At 41.9% G+C, this 25,000-nt stretch overlaps 7 protein-coding genes across 9 annotated transcripts in view; 3 read left to right on the top strand and 4 right to left on the bottom strand.

Moving 5' to 3' along the window:
• LOC134176882 (TBC1 domain family member 23-like) overlaps nucleotides 1-3,911 on the top strand; it is an 8,997-nt gene extending 5,086 nt beyond the window's left edge. The window contains exons 10-17 of the mRNA XM_062643556.1: nucleotides 1-101; nucleotides 690-732; nucleotides 799-923; nucleotides 995-1,039; nucleotides 1,381-1,484; nucleotides 2,051-2,139; nucleotides 2,963-3,095; nucleotides 3,480-3,911. The exon at nucleotides 1-101 is cut by the window's left edge and continues 46 nt beyond it. Coding sequence (XP_062499540.1) covers nucleotides 1-101; nucleotides 690-732; nucleotides 799-923; nucleotides 995-1,039; nucleotides 1,381-1,484; nucleotides 2,051-2,139; nucleotides 2,963-3,095; nucleotides 3,480-3,756 — 917 coding nt within the window. The 3' untranslated portion in view covers nucleotides 3,757-3,911. The remainder of the gene's footprint in view (nucleotides 102-689; nucleotides 733-798; nucleotides 924-994; nucleotides 1,040-1,380; nucleotides 1,485-2,050; nucleotides 2,140-2,962; nucleotides 3,096-3,479) is intronic.
• Nucleotides 3,912-4,383: 472 nt separating this feature from the next.
• Nucleotides 4,384-5,280, bottom strand: LOC134176883 (uncharacterized). Its single transcript, XM_062643557.1, has one exon. The coding sequence runs from the start codon at nucleotides 5,146-5,148 to the stop codon at nucleotides 4,504-4,506; it is 645 nt and encodes a 214-aa protein (XP_062499541.1). The 5' UTR covers nucleotides 5,149-5,280; the 3' UTR covers nucleotides 4,384-4,503.
• A 411-nt stretch (nucleotides 5,281-5,691) lies between these two features.
• Nucleotides 5,692-7,681, bottom strand: LOC134176801 (lathosterol oxidase-like). Its single transcript, XM_062643463.1, has 2 exons — nucleotides 7,366-7,681; nucleotides 5,692-6,552 (listed from the first exon to the last, which is right to left on the bottom strand). Exons 1-2 carry the CDS (start codon nucleotides 7,657-7,659, stop codon nucleotides 5,974-5,976), a joined length of 873 nt encoding a protein of 290 aa, XP_062499447.1. The 5' UTR covers nucleotides 7,660-7,681; the 3' UTR covers nucleotides 5,692-5,973.
• A 3,209-nt stretch (nucleotides 7,682-10,890) lies between these two features.
• Nucleotides 10,891-14,913, bottom strand: LOC134177815 (cation channel sperm-associated protein 3-like). The gene is made up of 10 exons (XM_062644597.1): nucleotides 14,830-14,913; nucleotides 14,634-14,725; nucleotides 14,258-14,558; nucleotides 12,520-12,758; nucleotides 12,161-12,289; nucleotides 11,951-12,079; nucleotides 11,655-11,812; nucleotides 11,091-11,178; nucleotides 10,964-11,026; nucleotides 10,891-10,905 (listed from the first exon to the last, which is right to left on the bottom strand). Exons 2-10 carry the CDS (start codon nucleotides 14,721-14,723, stop codon nucleotides 10,891-10,893), a joined length of 1,212 nt encoding a protein of 403 aa, XP_062500581.1. The 5' UTR covers nucleotides 14,724-14,725; nucleotides 14,830-14,913.
• A 317-nt stretch (nucleotides 14,914-15,230) lies between these two features.
• LOC134176710 (glucose-6-phosphate exchanger SLC37A2-like) lies at nucleotides 15,231-24,350 on the bottom strand. 3 transcript variants are annotated; one of them, XM_062643366.1, is made up of 20 exons: nucleotides 24,245-24,350; nucleotides 22,778-22,859; nucleotides 22,581-22,704; nucleotides 22,052-22,186; nucleotides 21,788-21,888; nucleotides 21,671-21,726; nucleotides 21,519-21,611; nucleotides 20,897-20,970; nucleotides 20,761-20,831; nucleotides 20,180-20,251; nucleotides 19,777-19,878; nucleotides 19,269-19,362; nucleotides 19,060-19,211; nucleotides 17,990-18,038; nucleotides 17,373-17,446; nucleotides 17,115-17,193; nucleotides 17,015-17,061; nucleotides 16,772-16,825; nucleotides 16,614-16,660; nucleotides 15,231-16,138 (listed from the first exon to the last, which is right to left on the bottom strand). In XM_062643366.1, the coding sequence occupies exons 1-20, from the start codon at nucleotides 24,322-24,324 to the stop codon at nucleotides 16,015-16,017; spliced, it is 1,710 nt and encodes a 569-aa protein (XP_062499350.1). In that variant the 5' UTR covers nucleotides 24,325-24,350; the 3' UTR covers nucleotides 15,231-16,014. The 3 variants fall into 3 exon arrangements, with proteins under 3 accessions (XP_062499350.1, XP_062499351.1, XP_062499352.1); XM_062643367.1 differs by lacking the exon at nucleotides 15,231-16,138 and adding an exon at nucleotides 16,318-16,550 and having other exon boundaries at nucleotides 16,608-16,660; XM_062643368.1 differs by lacking the exon at nucleotides 15,231-16,138 and adding an exon at nucleotides 16,318-16,550.
• Nucleotides 18,082-19,029, top strand: LOC134176711 (uncharacterized). The gene has a single exon (XM_062643369.1). The coding sequence runs from the start codon at nucleotides 18,160-18,162 to the stop codon at nucleotides 18,727-18,729; it is 570 nt and encodes a 189-aa protein (XP_062499353.1). The 5' UTR covers nucleotides 18,082-18,159; the 3' UTR covers nucleotides 18,730-19,029.
• Nucleotides 24,351-24,414: 64 nt separating the features above from the next.
• LOC134176936 (rho guanine nucleotide exchange factor 12-like) overlaps nucleotides 24,415-25,000 on the top strand; it is an 8,978-nt gene continuing 8,392 nt past the window's right edge. The window contains exon 1 of the mRNA XM_062643624.1: nucleotides 24,415-24,509. The gene's annotated coding sequence lies outside the window, so the exon portion shown is untranslated. The remainder of the gene's footprint in view (nucleotides 24,510-25,000) is intronic.

Below are 25,000 nucleotides of genomic sequence, written 5' to 3'. Positions count from 1 at the left end.
TCGCTCTACGGGAAATATGTGGCGAGCACATATGCTGTTTTGGTAGCGGAAGGAGTAAAGAGGATCAATATCTTAATATGGTTGTTGCCAGACTATTGCAGGTGTGTGTGTGTGTGTGTGTGTGTGTGTGTGTGTGTGTGCGTGTGTGTGTGTGTGTGTGTGTGTGCGCACGCGCGTGCATGCATGCATTGTGCACGTGTGTGTGTGTGTGTGTGTGCATGTGTGTGCATGCGTGCATTGTGGACGTGGGTGTGTGTGTGTGTGTGCGTGTGTGTGTGTGTGTGTGTGTGCATGTGTGTGTGTGTGTGTGTGTGTGTGTGTGTGTGCGTGTGTGCGTGCATGTGTGTGTATGTGTGTGCATGTGTGTGTGCGTGCGTGCATGCATTGTGCACATGTGTGTGTGTGTGTGTGTGTGTGTGCATGTGTGTGTGTGTGTGTGTGTGTGTGTGTGTGCATGCATTCGTGCGTGTGTGTGCATGCGTGCATTGTGCACATGTGTGTGTGTGTGTGTGTGTGTGTGTGTGTGTGTGTGTGTGTGTGCATGCATTCGCGCATGTGTGCATGCGTGCATTGTGCACGTGTGTGTGTGTGTGTGTGTGTGTGTGTGTGTGTGTGTGTGTGTGTGTGTGTGTGTGTGTGTGTGTGTACATCACAGAGTATCTCATCTCCTCATTGCTTTCCATATTCAGCATAACATCAAGTATGTCAGTGTTGCACGTGGAGGCTACAGCGGTAACCCAAATCCTAATCTTTCATAGAAATCATGATTTCACATCATAGTATCATTTTCTTCCTCAGCTCTATACACGGCATCATTAGAACACGTGGGCGTGGTCATTGAGGGTTTAGACCCCAAAGCTCATGCACAATATGGTGTCAGTGCAGCATCATCAATGACAGCCACGACATCGGAGGATGACATGGTATGTCGTGTGTAATTATAATAAAATGTTAAAATTAATTGAGATGATTGCTGATGTGTGTGGTCATGCAGAGTGGTCGTGAAGCAACAGACGGGGCAGGTGGAACGCCAGCAAAGGTATGTACATATGTTGGGATTTAACAATGAATAACTTAATTAATTGATATTAACTGTGTATAATTATTAATTATATTAATATTAATTTTAGGTTTGAAATATTTAATATTTAATAATAAATTAATTGATATTAACTCTGTATAATTATTAATTATATTAATATTAATTTAGGTTTGAAATATTTAATATTTAATAATACAAAATTACTAGCCACGTATTTTATTACCTATTGATATTAATTTTTGCATTATTAATTTTTTATGTTTATTAATTGGTGGACTTATGAGATCCAGATGTAACGTTTACCGTGATGAGTGAGTGTTGCTTGTGTTTGTGTGTAGAAAGAGTCGTTGGTCTTTCGTCTTTCGTCTGTCCTTCGCGACAAGTCGTCAGCCGTTAAAGCGAAGATTAACAAATGGATGACAGAAGCAGAGAGGGAAGAAAGGTGAGAGACATAACACACACACACACACACACACACACACACACACACACACACACAGTGACACACACACACACACACACACACACACACACACACACACACATGTGGCACACACACACACACGCACACACACACACACACACACACACACACACACGTGACACACACACACACACACACACACACACACACACACACACACACACACAGTGACACACACACACACACACACACACACACACACACACACACACACACACACACACACACACAGTGACACACACACACACACACACACAGTGACACACACACACACACACACACACACACACACACACACACACACACACACACAGTGACACACACACACACACACACACACACACACACACACACACACACACACACACACAGTGACACACACACACACACACACACATGACGTCATTGTATTCAGTGGTGCTTACATACATCTAAACTTTAGATGTGGTTGCCATGGCAATACTATACTTTTCATAATATAATTTGTATTTTGTATTTACTCTTGTTTTTTGTTTGAACAACAGACATGTGAGTAGCAGTGATAAAGCCAGCAAGAGTTCGTTGTATCGTGGGGTGAAGCCAGTGTTTAGTATTGATGATGAAGACGATTTAGGTTTGATGATGAGTTGACTGTAGACGTAATTGAGTAATGATTGAGTCAATTGAAATGAGGGACGTTGTAACAGGCGGATGGACAAACAAAGACAGACAAAATGATAAGTGGACAGATCTGTAGATGGACATGTGGACAGACACATGGACAAACATGTGGACAGACAAGTGAACAGACACATAGACAGACATGTGGACAGACATGGGGACAGACACATGGACAGACAAGTGGACAGACACATAGACAGACATGTGGACAGACATGGGGACAGACACATAGACAGACACATGGACAGACAAGTGGATAGACACATAGACAGACATGTGGACAGACACGTGGACAGACATGGGGAGAAACACATATACAGACAAGTGTACAGGCACGTAGACAGACAAGTGGATAGACATGTGGATAGACACATAGACCGACATGTGGATGGACAAGTGGACAGACATGTGGATAGACACATAGACAGACACGTGGACAGACATGGGGACAGACAAGTGGACAGACACATAGATAGACAATTGGACAGACATGTGGATAGACACATAGACAGACATGTGGACAGACATGGGGACAGACACATAGACAGACATGTGGACAGACATGTGGATAGACACATGGACAGGCATATCTCCATACAGTTGACTGTATCGACTTCATTTGCAAGTCCATTGAACATACAGACAAATCAACAGACAAACAATTGGTTTATTTCAGTGAGTGACCAGCAACTTACGTTTTGCAGCTACAATTTGTTTCAATGCTTGTGTGGCATATTCTTTGTGGTTTACGTCGTTTGTTGTGTTTGTGTGAGAAGATGGGAGTGGATCGAGTTCTGGAGATGAAGAGAAGCACGAAGCAATTAATCTGGAGACGTGGAAGAAGCGAACGGACGTCATACAGACGATTCCTTGCAATGAGATTTCGATAACAGGAAGCATGCATCCAACGTAAGGTTTAGTGTGTGTGTGCGCGCGCGCGCGCGCGCGTGTGTGTCTGTCTGTCTTTCTGTGTGTCTGGCTGGTGTGTGTGTGTGTGTGTGTGTGTGTGTGTGTGTGTGTGTGTGTGTGTGTGAGCATGTGTGTGAGCATGTGTCTGTCTGTCTGTCAATTTTTCTGTTTGTTATTTTTGTATGAGTTTTATCTCCATCTCTCCATCTATTTCTCTGTTATTTATTTTCTTATGCAAAGCTCACAAAGTAGCTCACACAACACAATACAATTACTGTCAGTGTATGGCTGCTTTGCACACCAAATCAACAAACCAAAATCATTCCAATGCTAACAGCCACTCATTCTCATGTTCTAATGTGACCTGCTATCCTTCCATTGCAGACACCTTCTACTGACAAGAACTCACATGTTCGTCCTACACGATATTAGCAATAGAAAAGGCTGGGCGACCATCCGAGATCGACAGCTACTCACCATGATCGTCAAAATAACATCAAAGAAAAAGTATCCGGACTTAATAACGTTTAAGTTCGGGTCTGTGTCGAACGATGGCGTGACGAGTCTGACTGGGCGGCGACGGTTTCTTATACCGAAGGCTCAGAGGGTGATGAAGGTGGTGAGGGATGCGATTATGAATGCAGTAGACGAAGATATTTGAGTGAATTTGATATATTGAGATGGATGGCTGGGTTGTAGGTCACGTGGTGTGTGTACAGACGGTGTGTGGGAGTTCTTGTATGTAATATGTTGAGATATTTTGTGGTGGTCGGTCGTGTGAGATTGACTTGGAAAGAAATGAGGAAGATTATTGGAGTAATGTGGTTGGTGTCGGTTGGTGGTTGGAACTGACTTTCTGTTGGTTCCTTTTCCTGTCTTGCCATCTCTTTGTCTTGTGTGTCTGTCTGTCTGTCGTCTGTCTGTTTATATTTCTGTGTCTCAGTTTGTCTGTCTGTCTGTCGGTTTGTCTGTCTGTTTGTCTGTCTGTTTGTCTGCCTGCCGTCTGTCTGTTTATCTTTCTGTCTGTCTGTCTGTCTGTCTGTCTATCTGTGTGTCTGTCCGTCGTCTGTCTGCTTATATTTCTGTGTGTCTGTCTGTCTGTCTGCCATCTGTCTCGGTTTGTCTGTCTGTCTGTTTGTCTGTCTGTGTGTCTGCTCGATCATTTCCATTCATCTGTTGTCTGTATGTTTGCCTATTTCTCCTTTCCACTCATCTGTTCGCTATTGTGAGCCATTCAGTTGTAAGTTTCTCTTTGACCAGTCCCCCCTCCCCCCCCAAGTGAGCAAACTAAAGTGTCAACAGTGAACAATCCTATATTTGTCTATGTCAGTATCTAAATACAAAAAATCAAAATCCTGGTGTCTCTAGATTCATTCAGTGCAAAAATAGTGTCATCTGAGCCCCCAATTTACACGACCGTCTTACTCCTTCTCGATCTCATCACTGTTTTTCTTGTCTCATCTTCCTGTTGTCTCAACTCGTTACCCGTCACCCGATGCCTTCCCTCACTCGTCACTGAAGATGTCGTCGACATTCGGCTTCCTGTCGTCCGACTGCTTGCGTCTCCACCTTGCTTCCTCCGCAACGAAGTCCTAGGAGGCCGAGCAAATGCACGAGGCGTCTTCGGACCTTTTTTTGTACTCGAAGGTCGCAACACAACGAACCGACGCAGAGAGTCTTCGACTGGGGGCAACACAGTGTTGTCTCGACTGACCTTCCTTCCTCTAGATAGCGAGTCTCGAATGCTTGACGACCCCTGATCGACGTAGCATGTCTTGTAGTGTCGTGTGTGTTGCTCTAGTTGCCTCTTCGCCTCGTCCTTGAGCTCCTGCGACGGCACGATGATGCTCGAGTCGATGAGCCTCTTCTGCTCTTGAAGTATCCTCCGCGTGCTCATCTCCTTCAGCAGGTCGTAGTGTTTGATCTGCGAGTCTAGGTTTCTCTGCAGTGTCTTCGCCTGACGCTGCACGAGCGTCTGACGCTTGAGACAGGCCTTTTGCAGCTCTAAATACTTCGAGGCTGCGTCTCCGCCTTTGTCTGTCTCCGCGGCCATTCTTGCTGGGCCGAGAGTGAGCCGTGTGAGCAAGTGCCTGCGTAAACAAACAGGCGGCGATCGGGTATTGCGTTGCTAGCGCTGACTTGGATGTGTTAGTGGCGTTGCGACATGGAACAATCGCATCAGCGGGACAACAAAGAAAACGGAACTTACACGGAGGCGCACTGATCGCGCTTCCTGGTTACATCCTGTGTGAGCTGCTATGCTCGCATACTTTGGACTAACCGGGAGGTGAGCATGTGCAGCAATAGCACTAAAGCGCCGTTGCTAAATCTACATGTTAGAGTGCATAAATTGTGTAAATGTGTTTCTCAGCTACAGCATCCGGGATAATTTTACTTAACACATTAACCGGGATAATTTTACTTAGCACGTGATGTTAACTGCTACTTATCCCAACAAATCAAATTAGCAAACTTGTTTGTGTTTCTATGATTAAACTGGTTTAGTGCAGGTGGATAGACGTAGTTGCTAATCTGGCTTGGACCTATCAGAGTCAGACCATAAGACTGATGTCACAGGCTTGAGGTGCATCATGTGTTGAATTTTCTTTGTGTCTATTTCATCAATAATTACTGCAATCAATTCGCTATATGAACAATCTATGTTAACACTACGAAGACTGTCTGTACTTTGTGTGTTTTCCACACAATAATATATAAAATATATTTAATTAACACACACACACACACACACACACACACACACACACACACACACACACACACACACACACACACACACACACACACACACACACACACACACACACACACACACACACACACACACACACACACACACACACACACACACAAGCTGTCACTCGAGCTTCCCGTTCAATTCAGCTACAGAACGATTATCTCTCTGAGCTTTCTTTGTATTCCTATAAACTTCGTCTCGTGGTGATTTCCCTTCGAATCCTGTTGGTGATCTAAACGAGCGTCCAATACGATCCCAGAGCGTAAAGAACTGCCCATAGTTACAGTCAAAGAACGTGTGATGGTCGGTATGATGTGCCGAGCCATTGACAAATGGTCGTAACAGAAGAGGCACACGGTAGTCGCCGTCGTGAATGGAAATCGTCCAAATGTTGACGAACACAAAAAGTCCGAGATACGTGAGTTTGTGTAGAGGGAATAGGAACGGATAGATGTGATACGGAGAGCTCTGTAGGAAGCCGTCAACTGGGTGAAACGCGTGACTTGCATACGGAGTCGGGACTTTCCACTTGTGGTGCGGCTTGTGAATGTGCTTGTAGACGAGACGATGATGGAGACCACGATGTATGAAATAGATCATCATGTCTGTGAAGAAGAGGAAGGTACCCATGCTGATCACAACAAATATCCAGCCAACTGTACTGTCCACATCATCGTACAGTTTGCTGTAGCCGTTGACCTGTAAGATGTGAACGAGGTGAGATGAGATGAAACGAGTGGAAAAAAATGAAACAAAATGGCGAAGCTTAATAGTACAAGACATCGTAACAAGCAAGCAGGCAGGAAGACTGACAGGTGGATGAGTAGGTAGACAGACAGGAGGGTGGACAACAGGTGGAAAGGAAAACAGACAAACATGTAGACAGACTGTTCAATTTTCTTGTTGCTAGGGCATGTCTGTGGCCGTTGTCATTACAGTGCAACATACTGTAGTGCAGATGGGCAAGCAGAAAGACGAGCAAACAAAGAAACTAGCAAACAGACAAACAACCAGACAGACAGACGAGCAAACAGACAGATAGACAGACAGGCAGACACAGACAAACAACCAGATAAACAGACAAGCAAACAGACAGATAGACAGACAGACAGACAGACAGACACACAGACAACCAGACAGACACAGACAACCAGACAGACACACAAGCAAACAGACAGATCGACGAACAGACAGACACACAGACAGACACACAAACAACCAGACAGACAGACAAGCAAACAGACAGACAGACAAGCAAACAGACAGACAAGCAAACAGACAGATAGACGGACAGACAGACACACACAAACAACCAGACAGACAGACAAGCAAACAGACAGATAGATAGACAGACAGAGACACAGACAAACAACCAGACAGCCAAACAACCAGACAGACAGACAGACAGAGAGACAGAGACAGACAGACAAACACACAGACAAACAGACAAAGCAATACGACACACACACCAACGCAACAGCATCACATCACTCTTCCCTCCAATCCTCTCACCTCCAACGCAAACAGCGGCACAGTCAACACAGCCATAAACGGCACAGAAAACAACGTATAACCGATCTCCAACGACACTTGATTGGGCAAATACTGCGGATGCTCCATCAACTTTTTGTCATAAATGAAGAAATAGCTGAGAGAGGAAAGTGAGAGATAGAGAAAGTATCCACCGGCCACTGTAATCGCATACAGACTCAGCAGTTGACGCCAAATATCGCTTTCCGGCCATGTAGACGGGTAGATGTAGGGCGTGAAAAAGTGTTGGTCGGCTGCATCCAACACCAGATCCATTGGACGTTTTGAGTGGTGAAATGCTGAGTGGGGCACGTGATTTCCGGTGGCATGATCGTGGGGTGATGTTTGCGATTGAGTGTGTCACGTGATAGCTCAGGCGCGCGTGCGCGGGGCGCAGGACGAGATAGAATAATTTTAGCATTGATGACGTATGGCTATAAGAGAGAATGTATTTTTAGCATTGATGACGTATGGTTATAAGAAAGAATGTATTTTTAACATTGATGACGTATGTCATATTGGCCACATGACTTTAAAACTTGTAATTTTATTGGTTCATCCTAACCAATCACGATTCAATCACAAATACCAAAAACCTCGTACAGACAAGGCTGACCGACTGCACAAAGTCCGCAGTGTAGTAGACAACATGCGAGCAAACTGCATGCAGTTGTGTCAGTCTGGTGCCCTGCTTGCTCACTTGACAAGTCGAGTGGATGATCAAAGCGAAAGGCCGCTTTTCGTTCAAGTATGTAAATGTTGCTATAGTAATATTAATAAAATTAATATATTGCTGCAACTTAGACAATACAACCGAATGAAGCTCGTCGGGTGAGGCATAAAAATTCTATTGCGCGGGTGATTCGCGATCGGTGACGGGCTAGACGTACACAACTTATAGCAAAGATCTACACGGGCAAGAATAGGCTTGCATCGGTTCAACCGGTTGTAGGAGCTGATGCAATAACACCTGCATCATCAACATCTGCATTAGTAAAAGCAGGTACAAGCAGCACTACGACAGCAGCAACAAGCACCACAACACCAGCAACCAGCACTACGACAGCAGTAACCAGCACACCAGCAACCAAACACTACAACACCAGCAACCAGCACTACAACATCAGCAACCAATACCACAACACCAGCAACCAGCACTACGACAACAGCAACCAACACCACAACGCCAGCCACCAGCACTACAACAGCAGCAACCAACACCACAACGCCAGCCACCAGCACTACAACAGCAGCAACCAGCACCACAACACAAGCAACCAGCGCTACAACACCAGCAAACATAACTTGTATACATATATATTCTATGTATATACAACAGCAGAAGGTGGGAGAGGCAGGAAACGTCGACTAGCAGCCGATCACCTGGGTGACACGGTTACCGGCGTGGTTTATCAGACTGTCATGGAACTGATGAGCCCGCACACGCGGATCAATTCTACACGTCCGGACCTCTGTTCTATATGCAAAGTATGTAACGTGCCTCTCTGCGTGTCATCCCACGACAGGGATTGTTTCGCAAGATTTTACGCTGCGGAATTTGATGATGTGACACTGTGATTTTGTGTTTCTAAAATTTTACGTAGAATAGTGGAAGTTGATGTTGTGTAACTATTATATTGGAACTTGGTGTTTCATTACATGTACATAGTGTTATTGAAATTATAATTGGTGTTCTTCAATCGTGTAATGGTTTCAACCGTATATACTTCATAATAACTTACTAGTACACGTGTAGTGTGCTATAAACGATACCGGATATGAGAGGTCTCGAGCTTTGGCGCGCGTGCGCAAAACAAGTATACGGAAGTCTGCACGTGTGTCATCTCTCTGTTTGTTAACTCTATCTCCTTGCACGGTAAATTTCAACGATAGAAAAAGACTTCTACGGTAAGAATTGATGTTTTCCTGGATTCTTAGTTTGTGGATTTCCAAGATAAAGCTTTTTGAGGTTTCTTATCATATTATTATCTAGTAGTAGTGTATGTAATAAGTAGTAAATAACTCGAGAATGAATGAGTGATATCTCAGTGCGCATGTTTAGTAAGAGTAAGTAATCTTTGAATTCAATAAATTCATGCACACGACCAGTTGATTGTGAGGCATCGGTTGGTCTACCCTAGTGCTTTCGTTATTCATTGGATTTAGTGTTGTTTTTATTTGTCTGTCTGTCTGTCTGTCTGTCTGTCTGTCTGTCTCAATACATATACTTTCCATCTAAATTAATTACAAACATTTACAACATGAGCAACCTAACACAACAAGACCATTACGATCCTGAAACATACAAAATTACACTGTCTGTCTGTCTGTTTGTCAAACACATTTATTTGAACATTTTATCTATGATACATTTCCGCAATGCAAATAACTATATATGCTATCCAACTACTATCAATGTTCGTGAACTAAACTAAATTCAAAACAAAACTTGAAGGAACTAATAACTCTAACAACTCTAGAAACTCTAAAAGCAGCTAAACTACGTGCAAAGCCCTAGCTCAGTGTCAGCTAGTGGCTAAAGAACTGAGTGGCATAAAAGTCACTTCTGTCGACTCCAGTCAATGAAGATGACTTCTTAGAGATGACGTTCGCATTGCACTTTTGGAGTTGGATCAAAAAGCGTTTGCTCCAGAAGTCGATAAACTCTGCTGCATTTAGTCTTCCGACTTCATCTGATGACTTCTTTGCTATCTTTTTAAAGAATTTCCATGCATCAAACCCCCATGCTCCAAAGTGTTCCATTACTAATGGAATTGCACTGACAATTGACCCTCCTGGTAGTTGTTGTTTGTTGTATTTTGCTCTCTTCCTGTCTGCTCTCCTGTCTACAGCTGCACCATCAACACCAGCAGATGTCGAGAAGATGTCACTGCTCCACGGGTGAGCAAGGAAGATGCATGTCGAGATCGATATTGATCCAGTGTCGGAGTCGAAAAAGATGATGTCCGGTCTGTTGTCTGTAGTGGTGTACCTGTTCCTTGGCTCCCTGCGATGATGGATATGCAGCTTGCGAAAACAATCTGACCAGATGGAAGAAATTGACTCATGAGACCACACAGGCCCACCACCTGTTTTACAAGTCAACAAATGGTAACCGCTGTCATCTATGTCAGCACCACAGTTACAGGTCGTTGTCCAATTGGAGAGAGACATGGGCAAACCCAAACGAAGGAAGGACGCCAAGCGGAATTCGCAAGAACTAAGTGCGAACGCTTCCGACGTGGGAATATTGCGTTTAACCACGCCCCAGCCCCCTTTCCTTTTGATGAGCGAAGCGGGCTGCATCTCTAGCAGTGGGAAAATTATCCAATAGATTCGGAGCCTTGGAAGTAGCAGCAACTGAAGACAACTGATGTTGAACTTTCTCAACACTTGACTGTCTGTCTGTCTGTCTGTCTGTCAATACACGTATATTATATTAACTAATACATTGTCTACTTTAAACAAGATTGTGGGGCCAGTGAGGAATTCAAACAAAAACTACAGCTACAAAGCAGTCATCTAGCAACACCAGCATAAATCAAATTATTTATAATGTGGACAACACTCAGTAGCAGACCTCACTTGAATAGAAGCGAGATGTTAAGTGCAACACTATCATGTGCAACACCACTTCCTCTATCTGAATTCATAGCAGTAATAGTTACACTGTATATGTGTTGATGTTAGTAAACAACAGCAAATACCGAACTCGTGGCCCACACATCCATACATGATGAAGATGTAGTGGCTTGTAGACTATCATGTAGTTGTTGTATAGCATGAGCTAGACGCCTTGAGTACGAGATATGATGAGATAGTATCACGTGCTAATCGGGTCTATTTGAGAGCTGCTCTTCTTTTAATGACGCCAGCGTTTGGGCAATTTCAAAATGCAATTGTTGACATCTTGAATGAATATAAACAGTTAAGAAATTGTTGTGTGTGTGTGTGTTGTGTGTGTGTGTGTGTTGTGTGTGTGTGTGTGTGTGTGTGTGTGTGTGTGTGTGTGTGTGTGTGTGTGTGTTGTGTGTGTGTGTGTGTGTGTGTGTGTGTGTGTGTGTGTGTGTGTTGTGTGTGTGTGTGTGTGTGTGTGTGTGTGTGTGTGTGTGTTGTGTGTGTGTGTGTGTGTGTGTGTGTGTGTGTTGTGTGTGTGTGTGTTGTGTGTGTGTGTGTGTGTGTGTGTGTGTGTGTGTGTGTGTGTGTGTGTGTGTTGTGTGTGTGTGTGTGTGTGTGCGTGCGTGTGTGTGTGTGTGTGTGTGTTATATTGCCTGTGCATGGCTTTTTCTTGATGGTCGAGGCTCATAAGGAACGTTTCCATCCACTGGACGTTTACGCTGAGATCAGAAATTGTTGTGATGTCATCGTGGCGTAGAGTCTCTTGGAAACTTTTTGTCATGTCTGCAAAATTTGTGAATTGCCCATCTCTCTGTAAAGAAAGCAGGATGCAACAACACACACACACACACACACACACACACACACACACACACACACACACACACACACACACACACACACACACACACACACACACACACACACACACACACACACTGGCTTGAACCTGTTTTTCAGCAACTCGCTTGAGCTCCTTGTGTTGTCGATTTTTTAAATAACTTTTCTTTTTTTCTAAAATTGCTATCCGTTCTTTCATCTGTGCCTCATTAAACTCACATGTTGCCGCATGAATGTTCTAAATTCAAAAAATCCAAAGATTCTACTTTACAATATAAATTTGAATAAACATAATGTAATGTGTTTGTATCGTTCTGACACTGATGATAACGCCAATAAACAAGTTGGTGAATATAAAGTGTCCAATGAAAATGAAGATCATAGTGAAGATTCGTGTAGCTGGGGACAGCTTGTCTAGAGACTCTTGAAGTGTTGTCCAGCCGTCTACCTAACGATATAAATAACAGATAACCAGTGGCTCTGTGGGAGATTAAATCCAATTGAAAAATTGATAGCTTAGTTGGTACATTGTAACTACCATTAAATATCTCTGATGGCAATAAGCATAAGCTGTGTGTGTGTGTGTGTGTGTGTGTGTGTGTGTGTGTGTGTGTGTGTGTGTGTGTGTGTGTGTGTGTGTGTGTGTGTGTGTGTGTGTGTGTGTGTGTGTGTGTGTACCGTAACAAGTATGAAGAGACTGAGCATGGCTCGACCGAATGTTCCCCAATTTTCTTTATCTCCTGTCTCGTCGTAGCCAAAGAAATAATATCCGGTGATGGCAAAGAGAAACATGATGAGCAGCAGGAGAAGAATGAGATCGATGACAGCTGTACGAAACGTGCTCACCATTGCGCTCACCAGCACTTGAAGACTGCGGATGAACGAAATAGTGCGAAGAGCACGGAGTGCACGAAGAGCTAAAGGCATCGAAAACGAGGTAGTAAAAAATAGTTGCACTTAATTAAGATGCATGCATGCATGCATGTACGTATATCGGTTTCTGTCTGTCTGTCTGTCTGTCTGTCTGTCTGTCAAATACATATATTTTAAATCCAAAGAAATTTCCATCAAGAGCTTAAAAGCTAGTCTTTAAGTAGTTTCTTTAAATCAACAACAGACACTTAAGGCTACAACAGATGACCCCATAGGGGGGTCAGAATACATTTAACCACTTAGTTTAAAACAAATTGATATGTCTGTCTGTCTGTCTGTGAATACCGTCTTCTGCATGGTAATTACGCACTTAAAGCACATGAGTTTTTCATTGCGTCTTATCTAAGACTGGGATTGCCTCTGCCATTCACTGGGTGGGCGAATGTTTGCGATTGTGGTCGAGTTATAGACCCCAAGGGTACCACCTTTTGGTCTGTAAGTATGGAGGTGGTCCTGTTTGGGCTCATAACTCTGTTCTCCATGGCTGGAGTGAATACATGAGTGACCTACATATCCCAAATGAGAAAGAACCAAGAAATCTATACGTCAACACTGAGGATTGCCCAGACATTACATTCTTTGATGCAGAATCAGGACAAAATCTAGATGTTGACATATCATTGGCACACCCATGGAGTCAAGGCATTCTAAAACGATCCAGCAGGGAGGATGGGTTTGCTGCCCACACAAGAGGAGAGAAGAAAACCAATAAGTATACAGGAGAAATTCTACCAGGAGGGACGTCATCAAAGTGTATATCACTAGTGTTTGAGCACTTTGGTAGATGGGGCCTGCAAGCCGATGCCTTCTTACACACTCTCTCAAAACAGCGCAGCTGTATTGAGGAAGATTCCTTTTATAGTGTAGAACAATTCAAAACTTTTTGGAGGAAACGGTTCTCTTTGATTCTTCAAAAATGCAGCGCAAAGTAATTCTCAAAGAGTTGTCAAGAGTTTCAGAAACAAAGAATGACATGGAAAAGCTTTTTGACTTTAATGTACAGATCCAAGTCCACTAGTGTTTTAATTAAAGTATTTCGCTGTGAAGGACTGGTTCATCATAGAAGTTTAGGCTGTGTACAAGTAGAGGATCTGTAACAGTATAATAATCTGTCTGTCTGTCTGTCTGTCTGTCTGTCTGTCTGTCTGTCTGTCTGTCTGTCTGTCTGTCTGTCAAATACATATATTTTTCAAATTCAAAGAAATTTCCATCAAGAGCTTAAAAGCTAGTCTTTAAGTAAAGTTCCTCTAAATCAACAACAAACACTTAAGGCTACAACAGATGACCCCATAGGGGGTCAGAATACATTTAACCACTTAGGTTAAAGCAAATTGGTATTCGTCAAGGACACTGCAAGAGTTTTGTCCAGCTGAAATTACTGCCATCTTCCTAAAAATCTCACTTGATCTGTCTGTCTGTCTGTTTGTGAGCCAAGCTTAGTTACTCAATTCATCTCATCACAATCCGTCACACCCCACCATACCTCTAAGAACTTTCAAAGCTGAAAAGCCGCTGTCAGTGTGAGTGACTGCGTCTAGCGTTACCTGAACCACAAGCAGCACCAAGACAAACAAATCAAACAGATTATAGGGATTCTTCCAATAGTTGATCGGCTCGGCGTAGAGCTTAAGAAGAAATTCAAGCAAATAGACGCTAAAGAAGAAATTGTCTGTGATGAAAAATATCAACGGATATTCCTCCTTCAGTGAACTGCTCGTCTCAATGGCAATCAAAACCGCATTTAGAAATATGACGAACATGATAACTCCACTGAAATAGTTATTCTAGAAGAGAATTTTGTGTGAGAGAAATTTTTGGCGCGTAAATTGGACAGCTGAAAAAGTGGCGCGGTGACACACTGATGTTATGATTTGAATGAATTTGTGAAATCCAGCATCGGGTCGAGCTCGCACGAACGTCGACTGCTGGTTAGACGTCGATTTCTTCATACCTGACAACGCCGGGCATAGTTAGTTAAATCAAATTTTAATAATTGATTTACAAGATTAATTACGCCAGAAACTAGACATAGACCCCGGTCTATAGTAGTTATACCTATTTGCTGTGAAGTAGGCTGGCCCAAATCGTAGACGTGAGGGAAAAGGATGAAGATCTACTAAAAAATTTAGTGACAGCAATTAATGGTCAAAAGTCCCGTATCGACAAACCGGCGTAATTCTTCGCGACAATTTTATCATAGGTGGTGTTCAGAAGGCTCAGAGCTGTGAAAGCGACGGTGTAAACACAGCTTCCATTAGTAATTTTATTTGTAATTTTATTTAATTTTATTTTATTTCAATTTTATTTTTAATTAATTTAATTTAATTTTTAATTTTAATTTAATTTAATTTTTAATTTAATTTTTAATTCTAATTCTAATTTTAATTTTAAATTTAATTTTTAATTTAATTTTTAATTTTAATAAATTTAATTTAATTTTTAATTTTATTTAGTTTCATTTTTAATTTTATTTTTAATCCTAATTCTAAATTTTTTTAATTTTTAATTTTTAATTTTATTTTATTTTATTTTTAATTTTATTTTTAATTTCATTTTATTTTAATTTTATTTTTAATTTTAATTTAATTTAATTTTTAATTCTAATTCTAATTTTAATTTTTTTAAATTTATATTTTAATTTAATTTTTAATTTAATTTTAATTTAATTTAATTTTTAATTTTATTTTATTTTATTTTATTTTTAACTTTATTTAGTTTTATTTTTAATTTTATTTTTAATCCTAAGTCTAATTTTAATTTTTAAATTTAATTTTTAATTTAATTTAATTTTATTTTTAATTTTATTTTATTTTTAATTTTAATTTTATTTTTATTTTATTTTTAATTTTATTTTGCATACCACATGCTAGGCTGGGACGTATGCTAGAATTGATTAGTAATAGCTAGAATACGTACTATATACCTATTTCGTGATCTGCATTACTAAGTATTAACACTAAAAATAATTCTTGGCAGTTTGATTACCATACCGAGAAGTGCTTGTCGAGATGACTACGCCTTTTAGCGCGCGTTAGGCCGACACACTTTAATGTCAGACCCACTATATTTATCTGACACAATTGCATCTTGGTATTTTCACTTATTAGTTACACTGCTGCATCTACTAATCTAAAAATGTAACACAACAATTAATCAGTCGTAAGCATCTATTTGCTCGAGCTCCTCTAAAACTCTGTAGCTGCTAAAAGTAGAAAACAAATAAATTCAACCTAAACTCTTCTAATCATTCTGATCTGCTGTTTCAAGCTGTGAGTCCATCGGCTTTAGTTTGATATACTCCACTGCATGGACGTCTCCACTGTGAGCGCGTTTTCTCTCTCCCTGTGGCCACCTGCCACACAATCTGCAATACAACGAGGCCCAACTCGAGTCACTTGCTTACAACATCTCTCACACTCAAAGTATGGGCACAAGTAGATACACACATAACCAGACTGCAAACTTGTGTCTGATGTTGTCGACTATAGGCTTTTCCTCTCAAGTGTTCCTTTACGATGGGCAGTGACAGACACACGTCAACATTCCATATACATGCACATTATAATAGCTATACAAATGTATCAACAGACTACATACAATTAACTAGACATACTGCGGATAGAAGACAATGAAACCACATAATTAAATAGCAAATGTCATTGTAACAGCGGCTGACGTAAATGACGTCTTTGTGCAAAATTGGGTACAATAATTAAGTTAAATAAATGACGTCACCGTCATTACGTCACAAGTCTGCATAGGACGGGTATGTGTACCTGCCAGACAAGAGAGTGTGAGTAGTTAGATATCATGATCTTTGTGTGACAACGTACTTCCACCTTTGCCACAGCATTTTCATTTCCTTCACAACAAGCCGCAAGAGAAACTAGAGAAAATAGACGATAGTTAGATATGTCAAACAGAGACCGTGAGAATGTGTGGGGAAACAAGTTAATAGGGAAAGAGGTGAAACAGTGAGATGTCGAGGAAGACTCACCACTGCTGCGAGACCACAGCAAATCACCAGCAACAGAAACACCTTGGACCAGCCCTGAATAACAAGTGAGATAGAAGTGCTGGTTAAATGTGCAACAAACAGGCATGTGGACAGACAGACAGACAGACGGACACACACATACACAGCAGAGACAGACAGACAGCAGACACACACAGACACAGACACACACACACACACACACACACACACACACACACACACACACACACACACACACCATACCCATCTTCCAGATATCCAACCGGTCATCAAAGGCCCGAGTGCCGCACCTAGCAATGCAACCGTAAACGTCAATACACACATACACGAACGAAGCATCTACCTATTGATCCAGTTCCATCAATTATTGCTGCCACTGTTGCTTTGGCCTCTTGATTATCTTTAAGATCTTTATGTGTTGCCTACAATACAATACAATCAACTTCCTTTAGCTGCACGATTTCCAATTAACTATGTCAGTCGTGTATTATTCTTTCTGTGTGTGTGTGTGTGTGTGTGTGTGTGTGTGTGTGTGTGTGTGTGTGTGTGTGTGTGTGTGTGTGTGTGTGTACATGTACGTGAATGTTACAACAGTCCATACCAAGTCAGCTGACACTGCCGTTGTAATAAGACAATACGGTCCATTCACCATGAAGCCAGACAGACAAGAAAGACCTAACACAAACATACATTTATTTCTAATTAATTAGATTACATTATATCGTTATTTTGTTTACTTACATTATTAATAAATGCATTACATTTAATGTACAGACAAATAAACAAACAGACAGACAGACAAACTAATAGACAAACAGACAGACAGACAAACAGACAGACAGAAAAACTAATAGACATATGTACATACAAACAGACAGACAGACAGACAGACAGACAGACAGACAAAACTAATAGACATACATACATACATACATACATACATACAGACAGACAGACAAACTAATAGACAGACAGACAGACAGACAGACAGACAAACAAACTAATAGACAAACACACAGACAGACAGACAGACAAATGCAAACAGACAAACAGGCACGTGAACACGTGGAGTGTCATATAACTGTTATGATGATTCAATACAAACATGAACCCACAAATAAAATTTGTATTTCGAAGAACAACAGTAAACAAATACCAATAATAACAACTAACACATTAACTAAATTATGACCGTTTGTGGCAAAATAAACGACTAACCAATAGCAGCTGAGTAGTTGATGCCACCATATTTGTTGTAGAAAATCAACTAAAAATAAAACAAGTCAATACAAATATTACATATATATATAATTAATTAAAATTATTTACTCAAACATGTCACATTATTTATCTGTTAGTTTCATGTACAGTCCTGGAGTAGAAAACTTATGCATGGTCAGTATCGACATCTCACTGAGAAACCACCTGTGGACATGAAAGAGACCTACAGATGGCTGAAGTCATTGAACATTCCTGCTGCAACTGAGGGACTGGTTGTTGCTGCTCAAGACCAAGCTTTTCGGACTCAGTATTATGAGCGCAACATTCTGCATCGTGATGTCAGTCCCACTTGCCGCATGTGCAGTGTAGGCCTGGAAACAGTTGACCACATTGTGGCAGGCTGTAGTGCCTTGGCACCGATGGACTACACTGATCGACACAATCAGGTGGCCTCCATCATTCACTGGGGTGTTTGTTGTCATTTTGGGGTTCCAGTGGAGAGCAGATGGTACCAGCATCATCCTGATAGGCTTGTGGATACAGACAACATCACTATGATGTGGGATACAGCCATCCCCACTGCTAGGAAGATCAATAGCAATAGTCCTGACATCTGTTTCAAAACTAAGAAGACAAACACTTGTCTTCTTATTGATATCAGCTGTCCTCCCGATGGTAACGTCGCCAGGAAACAGGCTGAGAAGTTGACAAATACAGCGACTTGCGGGTGGAGGTAAGTCGCATGTGGCAGTGTCAGACACTGATTGTTCCAGTGGTGTTGGGAGCATTGGGCACGGTGCACACAGGTATTGCACGGTGGCTGGACATTATTCCAGGTCATCACAACCCGCAGCACTTACAGAAAACAGTGCCTCTTGGATCCAGTCGGATCCTTCGTAAAGTCATGTTTTCTGTCTAAACAGCCATGATGGTCTAAGCACCTCTGAGGCAGGGTTTGCCTCTGGTGCTTACAAGAGACCATACAAACCAGACTGACTTGGTTGAGCACGACACATCTGTTAGTTTCTTATGATTAGGTTCCTACGTGTCTGTGAGTGTTTGCTTACCACCGGAATGCACAGCAGTTGCATGATCAGACACGGTACTGCGTTCATTCCAATACGATCTGCCATGAATCCTATCAATATGCCACCGCCGATTCCTCCCACATCGAAGAACGTCGACAAGTCGGCTGCCTCTTCGTCGCTCAACTTGTTGTCTGCACACATGAAATGATTGGAAAGCTAGACGCTAACGTGACTACAGCAGTGCATACGAAACGATTGGTCGACGTATTTGGGGAGCCAATAGAGAAACGTGTAGGCAACCAGCTTGGCAAAGAAAAGCGAGAAAGAGAATTCAATGACACCCTAAACCGGTAAATACATTAGATGTTATACTGCAGGGATGCTATTGATGTTATAATGCGATGTCCGTCAATGTCCATCTGTCAGTCTGTCTGTCTGTCTGTCAATGTCCATCTGTCAGTCTGTCTGTTGTCTGTCAATGTCAGTCTGTCTGTCTGTCTGTCTGTCTGTCAATGACCACCTGTCAGTCTGTCTGTTGTCTGTCAATGTCTGTCTGTCTGTCTGTCTATTGTCTGTCTGTCAATGTCCATCTGTTGTCTGTCAATGTCTGTCAGTCTGTTTGTCTGTCTGTCTGTCTGTTCATCCGTCAGTCCATCAGCCTGTCTGTCTGTCTGTCAATGTCCATTTGTCTGTCTGTCTGTCAATGTCCATTTGTCTGTCTGTCTGGATCATATCGATGTAATACTGTCTGTTTACCGGGATCTGAACGGCTTTTAGAAATCCTATTGGCTCAGGTTTGTGCATCTGTGCAAGTATTGCACCATGTGATTTATTATTGTCAGCATCGTCTTCATCGCTCTGAAAGAGAATCAAAACAGCAACAATACAAACAAGTAATCAACAAATAATTAGATTTAAATTTTATTAATTTAACTAATTTATTTATTATAAATTTAATTTATTAATTTATTTATCTTAAATTTAACTAATTTATTAATTTATCTATTTTAATTTTATTTATTTAGTTATTTTAAATTTAATTAATTAATTTATTTATTTATTTTAAATTAAATTTATTTATTTATTTATTTTAAATTTAATTAATTTATTTGTTTATTTTAAATTTAATTAATTTATTACATTAAGACATTTCGCTCACACTCTGTGTCGTCAATGGACTTGATCCGTAAGCATCTCGATACAGAGGATGCCTCTCGTCTTTCTCCTCTGCCTTCTCAACCAATCAAATCAACCGATTTACATAACGGCAACCACAAACAGAGGGGCAATTATTACTAAATCAGAGTGGAATGTAACGAAAATTTTTGGTCAGACATCATGCTCTAGCAAAGAGGTTGACCTGACATTTTAAATGTTGAGCATTCATTCTAATTTCGTATTTATTTGCTATCGAAATGTAAACATAAAATTCCGCTTGTTTGCTCTTGATCTATTGCATTGATCATGACGACTACGGGTTAGAGTAATGACACGAACTGTAAAGGTTAAATGAAGGTTACAGTAATGACATGAACTGATCAAGAGATGAGCAAATTAAATCTATTGCACCGATCCAATGGTAAGGAATCAATACGTGAACCAAAGTCCAGACTACTGACGGAGGCAGTACGTAAGATCAAATAAGTTGTATGTTGAACGACGTGCTCTTGATTAGCTTATTACACTGTGACCAATGACCAATGACTGACCATTATATTCCACTCTGCTACACTAACTCACCTGTGTTCGTTGTGGTTGTCTTTTCCTTGGAAGATGATGCTGTGGAGGAGCCACCGAAACCTGCGCCGGATCTAGAGCAGCGAACATAGCAAATAAAATTGTTGATAGAACAATGACGTGTAATGCATGTGCTGACCTGATGGCAGGAACAAAAAGACTAGAATACCCAATGTAACCATCATGAGACCGGGAACGACGAACGAGTATCCCCTACAGAGCAATCACGATCACATATATTGACTAGACAGCGTCACAGTTGAGGCCCATAGTCACCAATCTTAATCAATGTGGTGGGCTTAAAATCAATAGTAATTAATTAATCAGGTGGGCGTGTTCTTTGGACAAGTCTGACACTAGAGCCTAAGGTTACTCAGCCAAACAATGACATCATGCAATGACATCAAATATAGTGACGTCATATTGGTGATGCTATGTAGTTGTGACGTCATATATGTGAGATCATGTGTGGTGGTATCAGTGACGTCATATATAGTGACTTCATGTGTAGTGACGTCATATATAATGACGTCATATATAATGACGTCATATATAATGACGTCATGTGCAGTGACGGCATCATGATGTAATCAAATAAATAATTATTTAAATTGTTTATGCCCTACAAAAGTTACTGAAAATTGATGACTAGCTAGAGTACAAATCTTGAAAAGTTGTAGGGAAGCCCACCCATCCGTACCAGTGACTACGAGCCTTTTTCATTGTATTACAAGTCTCACACAATTCACATGGTGACTTACCATCTTGAGTCTACAAACACACCAGGGATGACTGCGCCCAGTATGTTACCAACCGACGTGTGAGAATTCCAAATTCCAAAAAACAAGCCACGGCTAGGAGAGCCGATCGATCAACCACCAGCGAAACCGAATGAATTACGGTAATCACTCACTTTCCCTTTCCATACCACTTGGTCATAATAGCGACGACAGTCGGCCAGCCGATAGACTGAGGAACGACAACCAATATGAGTTGGGTAGTTGATATTAATGGTCACTGTTGTATTCACCTGGAAAGCTCCGCCGATCAATTGTACTACAATGAAATACGGAAAAGAGTGAAGGTTCATGAAATAGGGGATTCCGAGAGCGGCAGTGAATATGCCTGTTCCTGTGAACACAAAGACAGTGAGTGCACTATACTGTGGGCAACACAAACACAATTTCCTAATGCATACAGAATGTCCACATTAGGTTATTGCATTAGATTTAGCACTGCTGATCATGTGACCAAACTATTTGTCTGCTCTTATAGCTTACTGTTGTATACATACCAAGCATGCCAATTGTTAGGAGATATGTGAGGTTCACTCTGTCTCCGAAGTGTCCACTTATGAACATGGTTAAAGCATATGCAAAGAGAAAACACCCGTCTAACACACCCAAATCAAAGTTTCCGTCAGGGCCATCTGTAGACAACATGAACACAAGTTGACATATAAAAATCAGTACAAGTTAGAGATGCATCCCTTCAATACAGTAGTCTAGTGTATTGTGAGATGCATCCCTCCAATACAATAGTCTAGTGTATTGTGAGATGCATCCCTCCAATACAATAGTCTAGTGTATTGAGAGATGCATCCCTCCAATACAATAGTCTGGTATTGACAGATGCATCCCTCCAATACAATAGTCTAGTGTATTGTGAGATGCATCCCTCCAATACAATAGCGTATTGTGAGATGCATCCCCAATACAATAGTGTAGTGTATTGTGAGATGCATCCGTCCAATACAATAGTCTAGTGTATTGTGAGATGCATCTCTTCAGTAGCATAGAACAATAAGCATTATCATCACTAACCAAATGGATGCCATCCTGAGCAATTTGTAGTTCCCGTTACGTTTCTTTTTCCATCAAATATGCGAATATTCAAATCATCATTAGCATGTGTTGACTTATTAGTGCAATTCGGGTTCCATTCAGTCTACACAATTCACCACAACACTTAAATCATTACGTCTCGGTACGTCACATGAGTACTGGTAGCTAGTCCATACCTTCACGACACTAATAGCTTTTCTCGTCATATGAAAAAATGTATACACGAAAAATGTGAAAACCATCACGTACAAACGATATCTGAAACATCCAGCAACAGATCGTCAATCAAACAAGAAAACAACATTCACACATATTCATAACAAAGCTGTTTTGAGTAGTACTTCACACACACACACACACACACACACACACACACACACACACACACACACACACACACACACACACACACACACACACACACACACACACACACACACACAATGGACAAATGTCAAGCCCTCCATGTCATTCGTGAATGACATCAACCTTAAGGGTAGTTGCGGAGATAGCTCCCCCTGCCTCTAGACAGGGCCTCCATGCGCTACGTGGAGGCTTAGGGCTAGCACTACAATCCACCTGGAGCTTGGCCAGAGTCATCCAGGGGCACTGACTATGGCACAGCTTTGGGACTGGACACCAAGGCCCACAAGTACCCGTCTGCTGCATGATGTTACTGCCAAGCCAGCGGTCATGTCCACCCCAGTCAATGACCAGGTACTCATTTATACTCCTGACTCGAGAGAAGCAAGTGTGTGTAGGTTTCTTGCTTAAGGAAATTATGCCATAGCTCGCCATCACTGTGACTTGAACCTTGTAAGGTCCCGGATGTTTTCATTCCCCAAATGCACTCTCTAACCAATTGAGCTACAGCACCACACACACACACACACACACACACACACACACACACACACACACACACACACACTGGACACACAAACACACACACACACACGCACACACACACACGCACACACACACACACACACACACTGAACACACACACACTGAACACACACACACACACACACACACACACACACACACACACGCACGCACACAGTGACACACACAAATTCCCGGATAATCAATCAACAAATAACACGCCCACTCCTTACTATTAATGGCTATGAGTACAGTACTGTGTACGCTACCTCAATTACTTCATTGCTAGTCATACCTTTAGCAATCACAAACAACCGGCGGACAGAGACAGCAACCAATCACCAACAGTCAGACCAAAACGCGCAAAAACGACGCGACCCGAGCCCACAGCTGCACCGAAAGTCGTCGTAAATAACTTTATCTCTGACGTCCCACACATAGCGGACGAAAGAACCCGCGCGCGAGCTACTCGTCAACACGAGCGACATGCGTGACCTAATTCATTCAGTCAACGACACTTTCAATTTCCCTCCACCTAACTAACGACACTATTAGCACGTTCGTCGTTCAGTCTCACGGAAACGCGTTACCAGTCTAGCGATCGCAGTTTACAGGTGTCATAACACACATTTTAGTTTCTCAATGGTAACTATGACTACCACAACGAGGACATCGCGCCCAAAATGTATGAGAGAAAAAAAGAGACTGCGCACGCGTCACGTGACACTGAAACCACACAACAACCAATCACTCACACAAACGTCCTCTTCGCTACCCGACATGGTGACGCTCGGACGAGGCGTATTCCAATCGGGGCGCCTTCGGCGTCTCTCATCGTCTCCTAAACATTAACTGCGACTGCGCATGCGTAATCTAATTACGCCACTGCTAATTAAATTTCCTTTACGTCACGTGAGCTCCCGAGCACACACTTGCTACAGTCGGTAAACATGTCGAGCTTGTAAACAGTCGAGACGAAAATCGAGACGGAGATTGTCGATCAGGTGTGATCTCGTGCAGGTGAGTGTGGCAACCAACAAGAAGCTGTACAATATTTCACGTCCGAAGGTCAGCATAGCATCACGTTCAACGGTTGTTGTCCGATTTCGGCGCGCGTCGTCCCGCGTGCGTTTTTTTTGCGATCGTATCTGATCGAGTCGACGCGTCACCGCTTGCTACAATGTAGCAAGTTGCGGTCTGAAGTGTAGCGAGTGTAGCAAGTTGTGGTATGGAAGTGTAGCAAGTGGCCGACGAAGTGTATCAAGTGTAGCTAACTAGTTTGATCAAGTGTAGCTGCCTAGCAAACTCATGATTACCATGGCATCCAGTTTTTCGTGTATTGATCGAAAACGCGGCACGTTTGTGTATAGGACTGCAAGGCGTGTTTGAGTGTATACGATTGGGTGACAGATTGTGGAGTATGGCAGTGGCTTGTTGTGTCGCACTGCATGTAGCAGTGACGTCGCGCTGTCGTTAGTTACATTGTAGCAAGTTGATTTGCTGATTGTGTG

The sequence above is a fragment of the Corticium candelabrum genome, chromosome 3 (genome assembly GCF_963422355.1).
Source record: "Corticium candelabrum chromosome 3, ooCorCand1.1, whole genome shotgun sequence".
NCBI classification, from domain to species: Eukaryota; Metazoa; Porifera; class Homoscleromorpha; order Homosclerophorida; family Plakinidae; genus Corticium; species Corticium candelabrum.
The sequence above is the reverse complement of the archived record's forward strand: the minus strand, read 5'-3'. Positions and strand labels throughout refer to the sequence as shown.

Bases quoted from the DNA above. Each gene is read 5' to 3' on its own strand.
- LOC134176883 (XM_062643557.1), bottom strand. From the start codon at position 5,148: ATGGCCGCGGAGACAGACAAAGGCGGAGACGCAGCCTCGAAGTATTTA.
- LOC134176801 (XM_062643463.1), bottom strand. From the start codon at position 7,659: ATGGATCTGGTGTTGGATGCAGCCGACCAACACTTTTTCACGCCCTAC. The intron at 6,553-7,365 runs GTGAGAGGATTG...CACATCTTACAG, and splicing joins TGCCGCTGTTTGCGTTGGAG to GTCAACGGCTACAGCAAACT.
- LOC134177815 (XM_062644597.1), bottom strand. From the start codon at position 14,723: ATGAAGAAATCGACGTCTAACCAGCAGTCGACGTTCGTGCGAGCTCGA. The intron at 11,813-11,950 runs GTTCAAGCCAGT...CTTTCTTTACAG, and splicing joins AGCGAGTTGCTGAAAAACAG to AGAGATGGGCAATTCACAAA. The intron at 11,027-11,090 runs GTATTTGCTGTT...CTATGAATTCAG, and splicing joins ATGTGTGGGCCACGAGTTCG to ATAGAGGAAGTGGTGTTGCA.
- LOC134176711 (XM_062643369.1), top strand. From the start codon at position 18,160: ATGCATGGTCAGTATCGACATCTCACTGAGAAACCACCTGTGGACATG.
- LOC134176710 (XM_062643366.1), bottom strand. From the start codon at position 24,324: ATGAGAGACGCCGAAGGCGCCCCGATTGGAATACGCCTCGTCCGAGCG. The intron at 19,212-19,268 runs GTATGCACTGCT...TCATGTGTGCAG, and splicing joins ATACGTCGACCAATCGTTTC to ACAACAAGTTGAGCGACGAA. The intron at 18,039-19,059 runs GTAAGCAAACAC...TTTTATTTTTAG, and splicing joins AACTGCTGTGCATTCCGGTG to TTGATTTTCTACAACAAATA.